Source organism: Nannospalax galili, unplaced genomic scaffold, assembly GCF_000622305.1.
Source record: "Nannospalax galili isolate Female #2095 unplaced genomic scaffold, S.galili_v1.0 scaffold529, whole genome shotgun sequence".
Classification (NCBI taxonomy): domain Eukaryota; kingdom Metazoa; phylum Chordata; class Mammalia; order Rodentia; family Spalacidae; genus Nannospalax; species Nannospalax galili.
This window is the reverse complement of record NW_008360309.1, coordinates 2160914-2176204: the sequence shown is the minus strand read 5'-3', so window position 1 is coordinate 2176204 and position 15291 is coordinate 2160914. Positions and strand designations below refer to the sequence as shown.

At 48.4% G+C, this 15291-nt stretch overlaps 1 protein-coding gene across 2 annotated transcripts in view; it reads left to right on the top strand.

Moving 5' to 3' along the window:
- The window catches only part of Sin3b (SIN3 transcription regulator family member B), a 43009-nt gene that overhangs the window by 9316 nt on the left and 18402 nt on the right, over positions 1–15291 (top strand). The window contains exons 5-8 of one of the 2 annotated variants that reach the window (XM_008824644.2): positions 2589–2732; positions 11351–11470; positions 13228–13317; positions 13634–13752. In XM_008824644.2, the coding sequence (XP_008822866.1) occupies positions 2589–2732; positions 11351–11470; positions 13228–13317; positions 13634–13752 (473 nt within the window). Of the gene's footprint in view, positions 1–2588; positions 2733–11350; positions 11471–11711; positions 11892–13227; positions 13318–13633; positions 13753–15291 lie in introns of those variants that run through there. The other variant, XM_008824645.1, reaches the window with a different exon arrangement.

Sequence of the window (15291 nt, the reverse complement as noted above, 5' to 3'; positions counted from 1 at the left end):
CTGCGCCAATAAAGGTTGTTTTCAGCATATACGTTCAGGATCACAGGGCTAGCCTCAGCTCCCCGTGAACTTGACACAGTAATGAGGGCCAGCTGCAAAGCACATTTGACAGTGTAATCAATCTCTTAAGGGTAGGGCAATTTGAGTTAGGTGGATGTCAAGTTATCAGCCACTGATGGCCAGGGAGTATACAGGTGTCAGGGAGCATCCTTCCTAGGGGTTCTGGCCAGCTGAGTGTATTTTTTTTTTTATATTTTATTTATGTTTGAGTGTATTGCCTGCATGTATATAAGTGTACCCATATCATGCAGTGCCCATGGACGCCAGAAAAGGGTGCCTGATCACCTGGTACTGGAGTTATAGACAGTTGTTAGCTGTCATGTGAATGCTGGGAGCCAAACCTGGTTCCTCTGTAAGAGCAGCCAGTGTTCTTAACTGCTGAGCCATCTTTCCAGCCCTAAGGAAGCTTGATGGAGCAGAGTCTGCAAAAGACATTCCCAGAGTGTGCACACTGCCATTTCCTCCTGAAAAGCAAGGCCAAGATTCTCCCCTGCCTCTGTGTTGGAACACAGGTTCCTAGGGCCTCATAGCAGCAGCAGAAAGGTGCTCAGAGTAGTGTCTAAAGTTGGCTTGTTGTCTTCCTCATTTATTTTATTTTATTTTTTTTAATTATTTTACAGCCGGGCGTGGTAGGGCATGCCTCTAATCCCAGCACTCTCCAGGCAGAGGCAGGTGGAGCTCTGTGAGTTTAAGGCCAGCCTGGTCCACATTGTGAGTTCCAGGCCTGCTGGGGCTATAGAGAGACCCAGTCTCAAAAGACCAAAGGGAAAAAAAATTTACTTTTATGTGCATGAGTATATTGCTTGCATGTTGTACAGTGCCTGCAGAGGTTAGAAGAAGGCATCAAATCCCTTGGAACGGGAGTTATGCATAATTTTAGCCACCATGTGGGTGTTGGGAACCAAACCCAAGTCCTCTGCAAGAGCAGCCAGTGCTTTTAACTGTTGAGCCATCTCTTCAGTCCCCTTTGTCATAATTTGGGGGGGGCGGGTAGCGACATGCATGATGTACATGTGGCAGCCAGAGAAGAACTTGGAGTCAGTTTCTTTCCTTCCACATTGCAGGTTCTGGGAATCAAACACTGGTTGTCAGTCCTGAAAGCAAAGTGCCCTCGCCTGCCAAGCCATCTCACTGGTCCATAGATTTTTTTATGTATATGAATGTATTGCCTGCGTGTATGTAAGTGTATCCATGTCATGCAGTTCCCATGGAGGTCAGAAGAGGGCATCGAATCTCCTAGAACTGGAGTTAATGACAGTTGTTAGCTGCCATGTGGGTATTGGCAACAGAATCCTGGTCCTCTGCAAAAGCAGCCAGTACTCTTAACCACTGAGCCATCTCTCCAGCCTCAAGTTGTTTCTTTAAACAGCAGCTTGAAGCCAGGTGTGTTGGTACCTGCTTGTCTTTCCAGAATTCAGGCTGTGCCAGGATGATTGCTAAGTTTGAGGTCAACCTGGACAACATAGCGAGTCTGGGCCAGCCTGAGGTACTATGATACCCTGACTTAAAGCCAATAAAAAATAAATAAAATTGCTGGGCATGGTGGCACATGTCTTTAATCCCAGCACTGGGGATACAGAGGCAGGCAGATCTCTCGTGAGTTCAAGGCCAGCCTGGTCTACAAAGTAAGTTCAAGGCCAGCCTGGTCTACATAACGAGTTCCAGGCCAGCAAGTTTCCGGTCTCAAAAAGACCAAATAAAATAAAAATTGATTTGGGCATTGTTCTGTCTGTATGTCAATCAGTTCTCGAGTCTTAATTGAACAATCTTTCTTTTTTCTTGGAACTTTAGGGGTTGGGGTTCGTACGTTTTTGTCCTTCTACCACTAGGCTCTGTAAGGACCAAGACTTAAAATATGTGTCCTTGGAGCTGAGGGTACAGCTCGGAGGTTTGTTGGGTATGTGTGTGGCCCTGGGTTCACTCCCAGCACAACATAGAAAACCAAAGCAACTTCTCCTCCTGAAGGCTACAATGTGTGCTGGGCAGGAGAGATATGACTCTGTCACAGTACAACCACTTGGCCCCTTGCTCTGACATTCTTGGAGTAAGCTTGATGGATATGGTTAGCAAAGTTGTTTTTCTGTTTTGGAGACAGGGTCTCATTTTGTAGCGCAAGCTGGACTTGATATGACCCTCTTGCCTCAGCCTCATGGTGCTAGGATGACAGGTATGTGCTATTTCTGTAGGCCAACTTGATCCTACAGCCTGCTTCCTACTCTGACTAGCCTTCTTAACTCTTGATTTCAGCTTGAGATCTGCCTGCCTTCTACACCTCAGCTGTCCCTCTCGTCAAGCCAGTAGCCCCTGGGGAGCCCCTTTGCTCTTTACATCCTCTCCTCCTTCTAGGAGGGCCTTGGGTTTCCCTCTGACTTGGTGCTTCCCTGTCGCTCTCTTCTGGGACCCTTCCCAGCTTCCCCGGTCATGACAGGGTTCAGGCACTGTGAGTGGACTGCAGGTACAAGGTGTATGCAGCTGGCCATGGCTGGTGCCCTGCCAGGCTCACCCTCCTTCCCTTCTCCCACCCACAGAAGGAGCAGCTGCACACTAAAGGCCGCCCATCGCGAGGCATGTCTGAGGAGGAAGTCTTCTCTGAGGTGGCCAGCCTGTTCCGAGGCCAGGAGGACCTGCTGTCAGAGTTTGGACAGTTCCTGCCAGAGGCCAAGCGCTCTCTGGTGAGTGCCAAGTTCCCAGGAGCCCCTAGATGTGCAGGGAACTAGGCTCTACTAAGTGTCCCTGCCTACTGACTGATCCCGATGCTGTGGGAGGAGTGTGTCTTCCCAAGGGGACCAGAGGACCCAATGTGGGACCTGAGGGTTGCCTTGAGTGAGCCTTCATAAGGCAGTGGGGAAGTGGCCCAGGCTTGAGTGACTTGGTGACTGAGTGGAGAAGGGTGTGGCCCAGGCCCAAACTGCACCTAGCTTTCTGAGGTCTGCCGGGGCTGCCCTTTTTCTTCATTTTTAATTTGTTCTTCATACATACTAATCTTTGAAAAATGGATATGGGGCTGGAGAGATGGCTCAGTGGTTAAGAACACTGGCTGTTCTTGCAGAGGACCCAGGTTCAAATCCCCCAGCACCCACATGGCTGGTAACAGCTGTCTATAACCCAAGGTCCAGGGGAACCAACAGCCTCTTCTGTCTTCTGTGGGCAAAGCACAACACGGGTGCACTTACCTACATGCAGGCAATACACACATACACATAAAAATAATAAATAAAATATTTTAATAAAAAAGAAAGAAAAATGGAGATGAGGGGGCCTGGAGAGATGTCTCAGCAGTTCAAAACACTGACTGCTCTTACAGAGGACCTGGATTCAATACTCAGCATCCATATGGCAGCTAACAACGATTTGTAACTCCAGTTCCAGGGATTCGACTCTACCTTCTGACCTCCATGGGCATTGCACAACACGGGTGCACTTACACACATGAAAGCAATACACTCATACACATAAAAATAAAGAAAAATGGAGATAAAACTTAATGTACCATAAAATTCACCACTTTAAAATACACATTTCAGTATATTTGCCATGTAGTAAAATCATCACCTATTTCTAGAACATTCCATGTCCTCTAAAGGATACCCTGTTTCCATCAGCTCCTGTTGCCTTTCCCCAGCCACTGATCTGATTCTCTCTTTGGAGATTGCCTGTTACAGACATTTCATGTCTCTGGGATCACACAACATGTGGCCTTTTGTGTTTGACTGCTGAGATTTGTCCACATTTAGCATAGTCAGTGTTTACTCCTGTTGATGGTTGTATGGTGTTCCTGACTGTATATACCACATTTTCCCTATTCCAAGAGGCTGGACATTGCAGGTCTCTATTTTTTATTTTATTTTTTTTATATTATGTGTATGAGTGTATTGCCTGCATGTAAGTAAGTGCACCCATGTCTGCAATGCCCGCAGAGAACAGAAGAGGCTGTCAGATCCCCTGGAACTGGAGTTACGAACAGTTGTTAGCTGCCATGTGGGTGCTGAGATTTGAACCCAGGTCTTCTGCAAGAACCACCAGTGTTCTTAACCCTGAACCATCTCTCCAGCCCCTGCAGTTTTCTTTTAAAACTGTTGTGAGTGATGCTACTATCAACAATCTTGTCCGAATACTTGATGGAACAGCTGATTCCAGTTCCCCTGATCTGTGCCTAGCATGACGGGTCACTTAACAGCTCAGAACTTGCAACCTATTTTCCATAGCCATGGTGAAGTTCCAATTTCTCCATGTCCTGGCAGTGCTTATTATTTTCCAATTTGTATTTAAAACAAAACTTTTATTGCTGTTATAGTGGTGGGTTGTGACTTTGCCTTTTCCAGTGACTGATGTTGAGTTATCTGTTCATGCCCTGGATGGCTTTTGTCGATCTTGGGGTTTGTTTTTATTTTTGTTTTTTTGTTTTTGTGTTTTTGAGACAGGGTCTCCCTATAGCCCCAGCTGTCCTGGAATTCACTATGTAGACCAGGCTGGCCTCAAACTCACAAAGACACTCCCGCCTCTGCCTCCCAAGTGCTGGGCTTAAAGGGGTGCGCCACCATGCCCGGCACTTGTTTTTGTTTTTTAAGATTTAATTATGTGTATATTTGTGTGCCTGCATGAGTTTGTGTACATGAAGAGACTAGAAGAAGGTGTTGGATCCCCTGGAACTGAATTAGAGGTGATCATAAGCTACCATGTAGGTGCTGAAAACCAAACCCGGGTCTTCTGCAAGAGCAGCCAGTGCTCTTAACTGCTGAACCAGCTCTCCAGATCTTGTGTACCTTCTTTCAGGAATGTCTCTAAGTCCTTTGCCAGTTTCTAGGTTGGTCTGCTGTGTGGTGAGCACTCTTACTGGGTTGTTCTGTCCTCTGTGCTCCTCTAGTCCTTGTTAGTATCCTTTGATCTATAACACTGGATTTTTATTTTATTTATTTATTTATTTTGTCTTTTTGAGACAGGGTCTCCTTGTAGCCCCAGCTGTCCTGGAACTCACTATGTAGACCAGGCTGGCCTCGAACTCACAGAGATCTGCCTGCCTCTGCCTCCCAAGCACTGGGATTAAAGGCATGTGCCACCATGCCCGGCAACACTGGATTTTTATGAAGTCCAGTCGTGTTTTTTTCTTTTGTTACTCTCTCACTTTTAGCATTAAATATCAGAAACAATTGCAGAATGAGGTCCTAACAGTTTTCCTCTTCTAATAGTTCTAAGGTTTTAGTCTTAGGTTTTAAAATATTTTTTATTCTATGTGTATGAGTGTATTACCTGCAATGTATGTAAGTGTGCCCATGTCATGTAGTGCCTGCAGAGATCAGAAGAGGATGTCAGGTCCCTGGAACTGGAGTTACATAGGGTTAACAGCCATGTGGGTGCTGAGATCCAAACCCCAGTTCTCTGCAAGAGTATCTAGTGCCCATAACTGCTAAACTATGTCTCTAGCCTCTTGAGTTTTTTAGATGGCATGAGGTATAGAGGTCCCATCTGAGGTCCGTTTGCCCCAGCACTGTCTATGGAAGGGACTGTCCCAATTAGCACTATGTTGAAGGTCGTGTGGCCACAGGTGTGTGGGTTTGCTTGCTCTGAATTCACGTTACACGTGCGTTCTCAGGCTGGCCCACTGGTGCAGCTGGTTTGTTTTTTTAATTGATTTTTAATTTTATGTATATGAGTATATTGTTTTTATGTGTATAAGTACACCCGTGTTATGCAGTGCCCACAGAGATCAGAAGAGGGCAGTGCATCCCCTGGAACTGGAGTCGTGGTTAGCCATCATGTGGGTGCTGGGAACTGAAAAGCAGAGCAAGAGCAGTCGGTGCTCTGAATCGATGAGCCATGTCTCCAGCCTCTTGGTGCAGCATTTTGTGTTTGAGCTCAGGAGCAGAAAGCTTGAGTCCTCTAGCTCTGTTCTTTTGTCAGAATTGCTGCAGTATTTGAGGCCCTTGTGAATTCCGTATGGACTTTTTTTTTTTTTCATTTTTTGATCTTTTTGATACAGGGTCTCCCTGTAGCCCCAGTTGGCCTGGAACTCGCTCTGTAGACCAGGCTGGCCTTGAACTCACAGAGATCCACTGGTCTCTGCCTCCTAAGTGCTGGTATCAAAGGTGTGCACCACCACACCCAGCTCCATATGGGCTCTCACTACATAACTCAAGCTGCCCTTTCATTTGCCTTGGCTCCCAGAGTGCTAGAGCTGCTTCTGCCTCCCAAGCGTTAGAATTACAGGTGTGCATCACCACACTTGAGTCCTTTTACAATATATTTTTTTCTTTTTTCTTTTTTTTCTTTTTTTGGTCTTTTCGAGACAGGGTCTCTCTGTAAGTCCCAGTTGGCCTGGAACTCGCTCTGTAGACCAGGCTGGCCTTGAACTCACAGAGATCCACTGGTCTCTGCCTCCTAAGTGCTGGTATCAAAGGTGTGCACCACCACACCCAGCTCCATATGGGCTCTCACTACATAACTCAAGCTGCCCTTTCATTTGCCTTGGCTCCCAGAGTGCTAGAGTCACAGGCATGGGCCACCACTCTGAGCCAGTCTTTTTATTTGTTTCTGTTAACATTTATTTGTGTGTATATGCCACAGCAAGCTTGTCAAAGTCAGAGGTCACTTTGAGGGCTCTGTTAATGCCTTCCACCCTGTGAGTCCTGGGGATCAAACTCAGGTCACTAAGCTTAGTGGCATGCACCTTTACCCACTGAGCCATCTCTCAGACCAGGCCTGGGTTCTCATGCAGTCAGGGTGTTTGGTAGAGTCCTGCCCGGTCCCCGTTGCTTTCTTGGTTCCCTTAAGCCCCTCTCTTCTTGCCCTTGTGCAGGCCAGTGCACTGGAGTTGGCCCTATTTGTCATCATGTCTTGGACACAGGACACCATTTCTGGGTGGGATGTCACCTGGAAGGATCTCCTAACTGTCTGTCAGAAAAACTAGTGCCCTTTCATGGGTGGTCATACAGCCTGGGCTTATGGCCTGAATTGTCCCTCCCACGTGGTATCTTGGTGTTCCCAGGGCCCAGGTAGTGGCAGTGTTATGGGTCCGTAAAATTCCCTACAATGACCACTCGGACACTGAGTCTCAGTGAAAAGGAGCACTTTATTGAGGCCAACAGGTTGGGGACGCAGTCTCGGGAGCTGCCCTGCGACCCCGAACAGTGAAATCGCAGAGCTTTTAAGCAGAAAAACCACAAAAACCTCAAAGCCGGGGGTTTCCATAGAAACTATACACAGACTAGTCAAGAAAGGAACAATCTAGGGCTGATTTCCAGAGACTTTACCTATACAGTTATTGGCTGTCTCACCTGGGGCAGAACGTCCTCTCTCTTCTGCCCCAGATCATTTCCATGGAGACCATACACAGATGTACCAAGTATACTGTCATGGGCTAGCTCAGAACATATTTTCTCTTCTGCCCCAGACCATTGCCATTGAAATCGTAAACAGAAACCAGGAAAGGGTTTGAACAATGAAGGGGATTTTCAGAGTCAGGTGGAGGGCAGCTTTTTCTCTTAGAGGATAGGGAGGGGGTCTGAGAGGCATTTTCCTTCAGCAGAGCTCTGGGGGAGTTCCGTGTCCTGACTATGCCTTTGGGTTTCAGGTTGAATCAAGCCAAGTACTACCTGTTGTCTTCTAGCTTCCTCCTCTTAGAGCTGTGACCATCCATCTATCTGCTCAGGTAGAACTTTGAGCTACTCTCTGAGGGAGTGGTTTCCTATAACTCATCCCACGTTCCCAGAGCTACATGGATCTCCAGAGACCCTCAAGTGTGCCTAGGGGAGGCTGTATGGGCCCTCTGCACTTCCCTGGTGTCCTGGTCCCCTTGCCTACCTATTCCTCTGAAGTTCAGAAGTTCCAGTGACATTTTTCCTCTGGTGTCACTCTCCTCTGTTAGGTTTTTTTTTTGTCTTTTTGAGACAGGGTCTCCCTGTAGTCCCAGCTGTCCTGGAACTCACTATGTAGACCAGGCTGGCCTTGAACTCACACAGATCCACCTGCCTCTGCCTCCCAAATGCTGGGATTAAAGGCATGCACCACCATGCCCAGCTCCTCTGTTAGTTTTTAATACTTACGTATATTGAGTGTTTTGCCTGCATGTAAGTGTACCTGTGTCATGCAGTGCCCAAGGAAGTCAGAAGAGGATGTTGGATCCAGGAGTTGGCGGAAGGTTGTTGGCCACCATGTGGGTGTTGGGAGCCGAACCAGGGTCCTCTGCAGGAGCAGCCACTGCTCTTAACTGCTGAGTCATCTCTCTAGCCCCCCCCCCTTTCTTTTGTAATGTCCCTGTCACATACCAGACATAGACAAGCTAAAGGAAGAAGGCCTCATTTTGACTCACAGTTTCTGAGGTTACAGCCAGTACTTGGCTCCTTTGACTCTGGGCCTCTGAGGAAAACCTCGGTGGTGGGGGCAGGTGGCAAAGGTCACTTACAGCAGACCCTCTGACCCTCTTTCTCCAGCCAGGTCCCACCTCCTAATTTCTAGAACCTCCCAAAAGAATACCCTCGCTTAGGACCAAGCCTTTGGTACATGACCATTTTGGGGGTACTTCATATTGATGCATATTGATGTTAATTCCTTTCCTAGACAGCAAAAAGAAACTCCACTGTCTCTGGAGACCACGACACTTCATGCAGCAGGATTGTCACCCCAGGGACATGTTGGCACAGCTGTGGGTTGTCACTTTACGTCTCCCAAGTCCCCTAACAGTTTGAACTGAGAGTTGCCACCCACCCACACTGGGGCTGGTCTTTGGTCTTTCTCTTGAATCTGGGCCTCAGCAGCATGCTATCTTGTGTGGTAGGTCATGCCATTCCCCACCGACCTTCCTCAGTCTCTCACTGTTAGCAGAGTGATAGGGATGGCCACTGGGACCGTGGACCTCAGGGCCCAGGGGAGAGTTGGCTGTGGCTCAGGTACCCTTCACCACCACCCTCAAGAGTTGAGCTTCTAGGGGTGGAGGTGTGTACTTGTTAAGTCTGGGCTCAGCCACACCTAGCTATTTCTTGTCACTTCCTTGCGCTCTGAGCCCCTGGCATGCTGAGCCTGACACCCTGAAGCCTCAGAGTTGGCTTTAACCCTACTTGGGCTGGCACAGCAGGGGCTGCCTGCTTAGCAGGTGCTTAGTAGCCAGTTACACAGCCAGACTCTGGCTGGGTATGGCTCTGCTGCAGAGCCTGTCCAGCCTGCCTGAGGTTCTGGGTTCCATCCTAGTACCACAAGGAAACAAGACAACCACACCAGCAGTCTGCACCACTCCTGGCCTTCGCTCCCTGTACTGTTTGCTCCTGTGCCCAGGTCCACAGTGCCCCCTGGTGGATACATGTGGTTTTTCTTGCTGACCAATGTTTAAATAGCTGGGATGGCCAGTTATTTTCAGTGCAGTGACAAGCACTCACCTGTGCATCTAGCTTAACTCCAGCTTTGTTGTGTTGTGTTTTGTGTTGTTTTGTTTTATGACAGGGTTTCCCAGCTGGTATGGAACTCGCTATGTAGACCAGGCTGGTCTTGAACTCACAGAGATCCTCCAGCCTCTTGCCTCCTGAATGCTGGAACTAAAGGCGTGCACCACCATGCCGGCATTAACTCCATTTTGTAAATTGTTAAAATCACATCATGAGGTTATAGACACCAATTCCAGTCTTTATGTTAAACCAGTAATTAAATGTGTGATAATCCTAATTAAATCTGTATCGCGTGGGTCAGGAGTTCTCAAACTTTTTTAGTAAAGAGCCAGACATGAACTGGCTTACGCCTTGCCAGGTCTCCACTTGGTCTTAATTGTGAGGACTCAGCTCTGCTCTCTGAAGGTAGCCGCATCTGACTACAAACCAACACATGGCACAGTTGTGTGCAGTCATAGTTTGCAAAGTGAATGGGCCTGGCTGTGTCCTAGTAAAATCTTTGTTCAAAATTTGGCCCTACGTGAATAATTGACTGAGCCCTGGTTTGGGGGTCCATCTAGGTGAGGTACTCACAGAGAACATTAGACTACAAGGTGGGAGTGAGAAGCACAGGGACTGTTGCGAGTACTCTGGAGCTGGGTTGGACTAATCTTGGCTCACCCCTTCAGGTAGGAGCTGACGAGTGTTGCTGTGTTGCTCCCTAGCTGCCTCTTTGAAGAATTGGAGTGTGGAATTTGGGAATCTAGGAAAGAAATTTCCCAGGAGTGCATTTCTTCGCTTGGGATTCCTGAAATAGCTTTGATTCCTTATCAATTTGGGTTATTGTTGTTTTGAGACAATATTTTGCTATATAACTCAGGCTGGATCAAACTGGTGCTTTCCTGCCTTAGCCTCCTCTTGGGAGGTAAGATTACAGCTGTGTGCCACTGATTAGGAAATAAATCTTACCTAAGGCTAAAAGACAGGTCTTTGTGACATGCCAATGAATCCTCATGGTAATAACAGTATCAGATGCGAACAGAAGACTTCCTTCAGTTTCCAGTTATCTTTCTCAAGAAATAACATTTTAAAGTCTCTCCAGAAATTTGCTTTTCATGTCTGATTAGTGCTTTCTGTATGAAAATGTTACAAATGGTGTTGGTTCTGCCCTTAGTAGTTTTTCTCTTTTGTGTTTTCCTTTCCACTCAGTGCGTGGAGCACACCTGCTCAGGACCAGCCCATCACATCTTTTTACTGTCACCATTTTGTGTGGGTTCACCATACCTCCTTCATCTAGCCACACTCTGGGCCAACAGCACATCCTTCATACAGTGTCTGCACGCCCACATCCCACTGGAGTGTGGAGCACGGAATGAAGTGGGGGTGGTTACCATTGCTCAGAACATTGTAGCTCCTCCTTGGGAGGGGAGTGTCCCTGACCTGTTAAATTGGTGCCTGGGATGCAAGCTTTGTACCAGTCACAACCCTCCCCACAATATGCCCCCCACAGCGAGAGCTGGGATCTTCCCAAGACAGACTATCACTCAGTGAACTCAAAACCTGACACCCCTCCCCACTGCAGTGCCCCGGAGGAGGTCAGCTACCTCTTCTTGTTGCCCAAGCTCTGGACTACTGCCCACCCCCTACCCAAGATGCTCTGCATTTCAGGGGCACCCCTACTTGGGCACACTCCACTTAGCTATCTTGCTCCTGAGCCTCTGGATTCCCGGTCCTCATCCTTGGGGGCACTTATATTCACCCAGTGATCTGTGCACTCCATCTCTACCCAGTCTTCTGAGTGGGCCACCTCACTATGGAGGCCCTGACCTCTGGCAGGCGATGGCCAGCAGGTGAGCAGGGCCAGAGCAGCTACATGTGTGCACACAGATAGGCCTCCGCCTTTCTCCGGCGCTAACCACCTCCCATGTTCGTGTCTTTAGTTCACAGGAAATGGGCCATGTGAGATGAACAGCATGCAGAGGGATGAGCAGAAGAGTCTGGAACACAGCAAGAAGCGTTCCCGGCCCTCGCTTCTCCGCCCTGTATCTGCACCCGCCAAGGTAAAAGTCAGCAACTCATGTCCAAGTCCACTGTGGGTTCTTGGTGTAGGCAACAGGCATGGTACAGTGCAGAGGCCCAGGCAGCAGGGCAGCCAAGGGTGGCCCCTGGTTTGCTTGAAATTGACCATCTAATGTGGCTGTTCACCTTTGTGGCTCACAAAGTCGCTGTGAGGAGGAAGGGGGAGTCGGAAGGAGGCGCAGACTGTTGATTTTCCTTCTCACTGTCCTGACTCTTTCGTAGGTGGGGCTGCAATATACAATTGTATGGGTTGGTTTCTGCACCACTGAGGAGTGAAGGTTGCTGACATCCAGTTCCTGTCCCGCTCATCACCCCATGATGGTGGATTTCTAGTGCTGTCCTTCCTGTGTTTCATAGTTGACTTTCTGTAGTAATAAAGAAGTTTTTTGGCATTTCCATTTATTTAGTTATATGCAGCAATGTCGACCTTGAGTTAAAATTCATCGCTAGTGTGGTGCATCTTGACACTCAAACAGCCCTGGCTCTGCCTTTGGAACCCCTTCAGGCTGCTGTCTTCCTGTCGTGTCCCCGTCTTTTTCATCACCCAGGTGCATGGATGGCACAAATTCATCTCCCAGTTTATTTATTTTCTTATCTGTGCGTAGGAATGTGCGTGTGGTGTGTGTGGAGGCTAAAGGTCCATTTTTCTTTTCCACCCTGGGATTCTCAGGTGGTGAGGCTTGCGTGGCAGGCATGCACCTTTACCTGCTGAGCCATCTCCCTGGCCCCCCGAGTCCATTTAGAGAGATGTTCGCACACAGCTTTACCATTGAGATCCTCCCCACGCTGTCCCCTAGTCACCCTCTAAGCCCACAGGACAAACAAGAAGTAGGTTCAGCTTCTCATGTCCCCATGTCCTGCAGAACAGCTCCTTGGTCACGTCAGTGTTGTGTTCCAACCTGTTACCAGAACAAAAACTAGGTCTGGGATCAGCTCATATGCAGTGCGCTTTCCCAGCTCTACCTGTGGGACGTCGCAGTGCTAGCTGCTCATACCCCTGGCCTGGTTCCTCAGCTTGCCGCACCACCTCACCCTCAACACACATTCATTGCCTGCCAAGCATTTACGTGTACATGTGCAAGGCCTCGGGTTCCATTCCCCTAGTCTTCGTGCTGAGGATGTGTGGCTCCCTGAGTTCCTTTGTGTCTGCTGAGCCTGCACAGGTCCTGGGCTCCATTTCCCAGTCAGGGTCTGCCGTGCGTGCGAGCGAAACTTTGAGGTTCCAGTTCTGTGAGCACCCACCAAGCATGTGCGAGGCATGTTCCATTTCCCCAGTGCCTTCCTGAACATGGACGATACTGGGTTCCCTTTTGGCACCCACCAATCATGCAGGTTTGATGTCCTCACCAGCTTCTGTGGAACTTGGGCAAGGTCTGGGCTCCATCCCAGCACTTCTGCACACGCATGTGGCCCAAGCGTTTCCCAGACCCTTTCAAGCCTGCTTGGTGCCAGGTTCAATCCCCAGCTGTGAAACAAAGCCTTATAGTTGGAGCTTGAGGTCCCAGGTCTGATGGAGCTACTGTGACTTTTACCCTTCCTCAGATGACCAAGTTCAGGACCCCAGATCGCATGGGACTGGGGAGGGTGCAGCACCCTGATGCTGGGTTTCCAGGTTGTCATCTAGGGTTAACCTAGAGGGCCCTGCTGGCCGCTGCCTGTGGAGCTCCCCTGGGTTTCATGTGCCTGTTGTCTCTGACAAGGATGCATAGGAAATTAAGCCAACGATTTCTCTCTACAGAAGAAGATGAAGCTCAGAGGTACCAAAGACCTGTCGATTGCAGCCGTGGGGAAGTATGGCACACTACAGGAGTTATCCTTCTTTGACAAGGTGAGCAAGGCCACCTCCAACTTGGGATGTGCCACCAGCTGGGCCTCTGTACAGGTGTGGGGGAGAGGGCATCATGGACTTGGGTTGGTTTGCTACATGAGGGAAGAGCCGAACAGGCTATAGAGACAGAGTCTGAAGTGTTCAAAGACATATTTGGGGCCCCTCATGTCTATGTGACTCTTTCTCAATCAGGGACATGCCTAGGTCCTACCCAGGGCACGGTGACCAGGATTCTACATGCGCAGTGCTTTGGAGCCGGGGAGGGATTGTGCGCCTTCTACATTGGTGTCCTCGCACCCCTGACCTCTTTCCATAGGTGCGCAGGGTGCTGAAGAGCCAGGAAGTGTACGAGAACTTTCTGCGCTGCATCGCTCTCTTCAACCAGGAGCTGGTGTCCGGCTCAGAGCTGCTGCAGCTGGTCAGCCCATTCCTGGGGTGAGTGACAAGAGCCTCCTGGCTCTTGGGGTCTGTCCCTGCATATCCCACCCAGACCCAGGGCAAGTGAAAGGTGATGTGTGTGTGGTTTCCTTTCTTTTTAAGATTCATATGTTTTGTCTGTATGCATGCATGAAGATTAGAGTCAGTTCTCTCCTTCTACCATTTGGGTCCCAGAAATAGGACATTTCCCACTAACTGGTCCTTTTTTCTTTTTTGTTAAGTTTTCATGCATGTCTATATTCTGTGTTAAGTGTGTACCCCTCAAACTCCCTTTCCCTGTCCCTCTCCTCCCACCAGTTCTCTTTGTCCCCCTGGAACATTGCCCTTTGCTGTTGCTTTATGACCTGGTGTGGATCTCTGTAAGTAGGAACCACACGTGAAGCGGGCAGGTCAGCATTTGTCTCTCTGACCCTGGCTTTGCTCCCTTGATTCGATTGCCTCCAGGAGCCTCGAGTTCTGCAGATCACACTTTCACTCTCCCCTTACTGCTGGAGAAATTCCACTGTGTCTCTTCACATTCTCTCTCCATTTCTCTGTTGTTAGACACCTAGTTTGTCTCTGATTTACCTATTGTGGATAGTGTGCTGCAGTAAATATTGATGTGCAAGTGTCTCTCTGATTCGTTGATGTGGAGTCCTTTGGGTAAATACCCAGGAATACGTCTAGATGGGTCTTCATGTCTGTTGTTAGTGATTTTTTTAGAATATTTTATTTAGACCCAGGCATAGTGGCACATGCCTTTAATCCCAGCACTTGGGAAACAGAGGCAGGCCAATCTCTGTGAGTTCAACTTGGTCCGCATATTAAGTTTCAGGCCAGCTGGGGCTATAAGGAGACCCTGTTTCAAAAAAAAAAAAAAGAAAAAAGAGAGAGACTAAATAAATAAGTAAATAAATAAAGTAATGAAGTAATAAATGATAGATAAAAAATATTTTTATTTTATATGTATAAGTGTATTGCCTGCTTATGTGTAAGTGCACCTGTGTTATACAATGCCTGTGGAAGTCAGAAGGCAGTGTTGGATCCCCTGGAACTGAAGTTATGAAGTTGTTAGCCCCCATGCAAATGCTTGGGACTGAATCGAGGTCCTCTGTAAAAGCAGTCAGGGCTCTTAACTGCTGAGCCATCTCTCCGGCCCCAGGTTTATTTGTTTCTTTTGAGGTTGGGAGGGTCTTTTTAAGACAGGGTCTCCCAGTAGCCCCAGCTGTCCTGGAACTCACTATGTAGACCAGGCTGGCCTTGAACTCAGAGATCTGCCTGCCTGTGCCTCCCAAGGCCTGGTATTAAAGGCGTACGTCACTACACCCATCCCAGCCCCAGGTTTTTAAAAATTATTATTACATTTATTCATTTATTTGTGCATGTGTGGATGTGTGTGCATGTGTGCCATGGTGCATGTGTGGAAAACGGAGGACAGATTTTGGGAGTTGGGTCTCTCTTTCCATCATGTGGGTTGCAGGGATCAAACTCAGGTTGTCAGACCTCCTTGCAAGCTCCCTTTCCCCACTGAGCTACCTCACTGGCCTTATTTTTTAG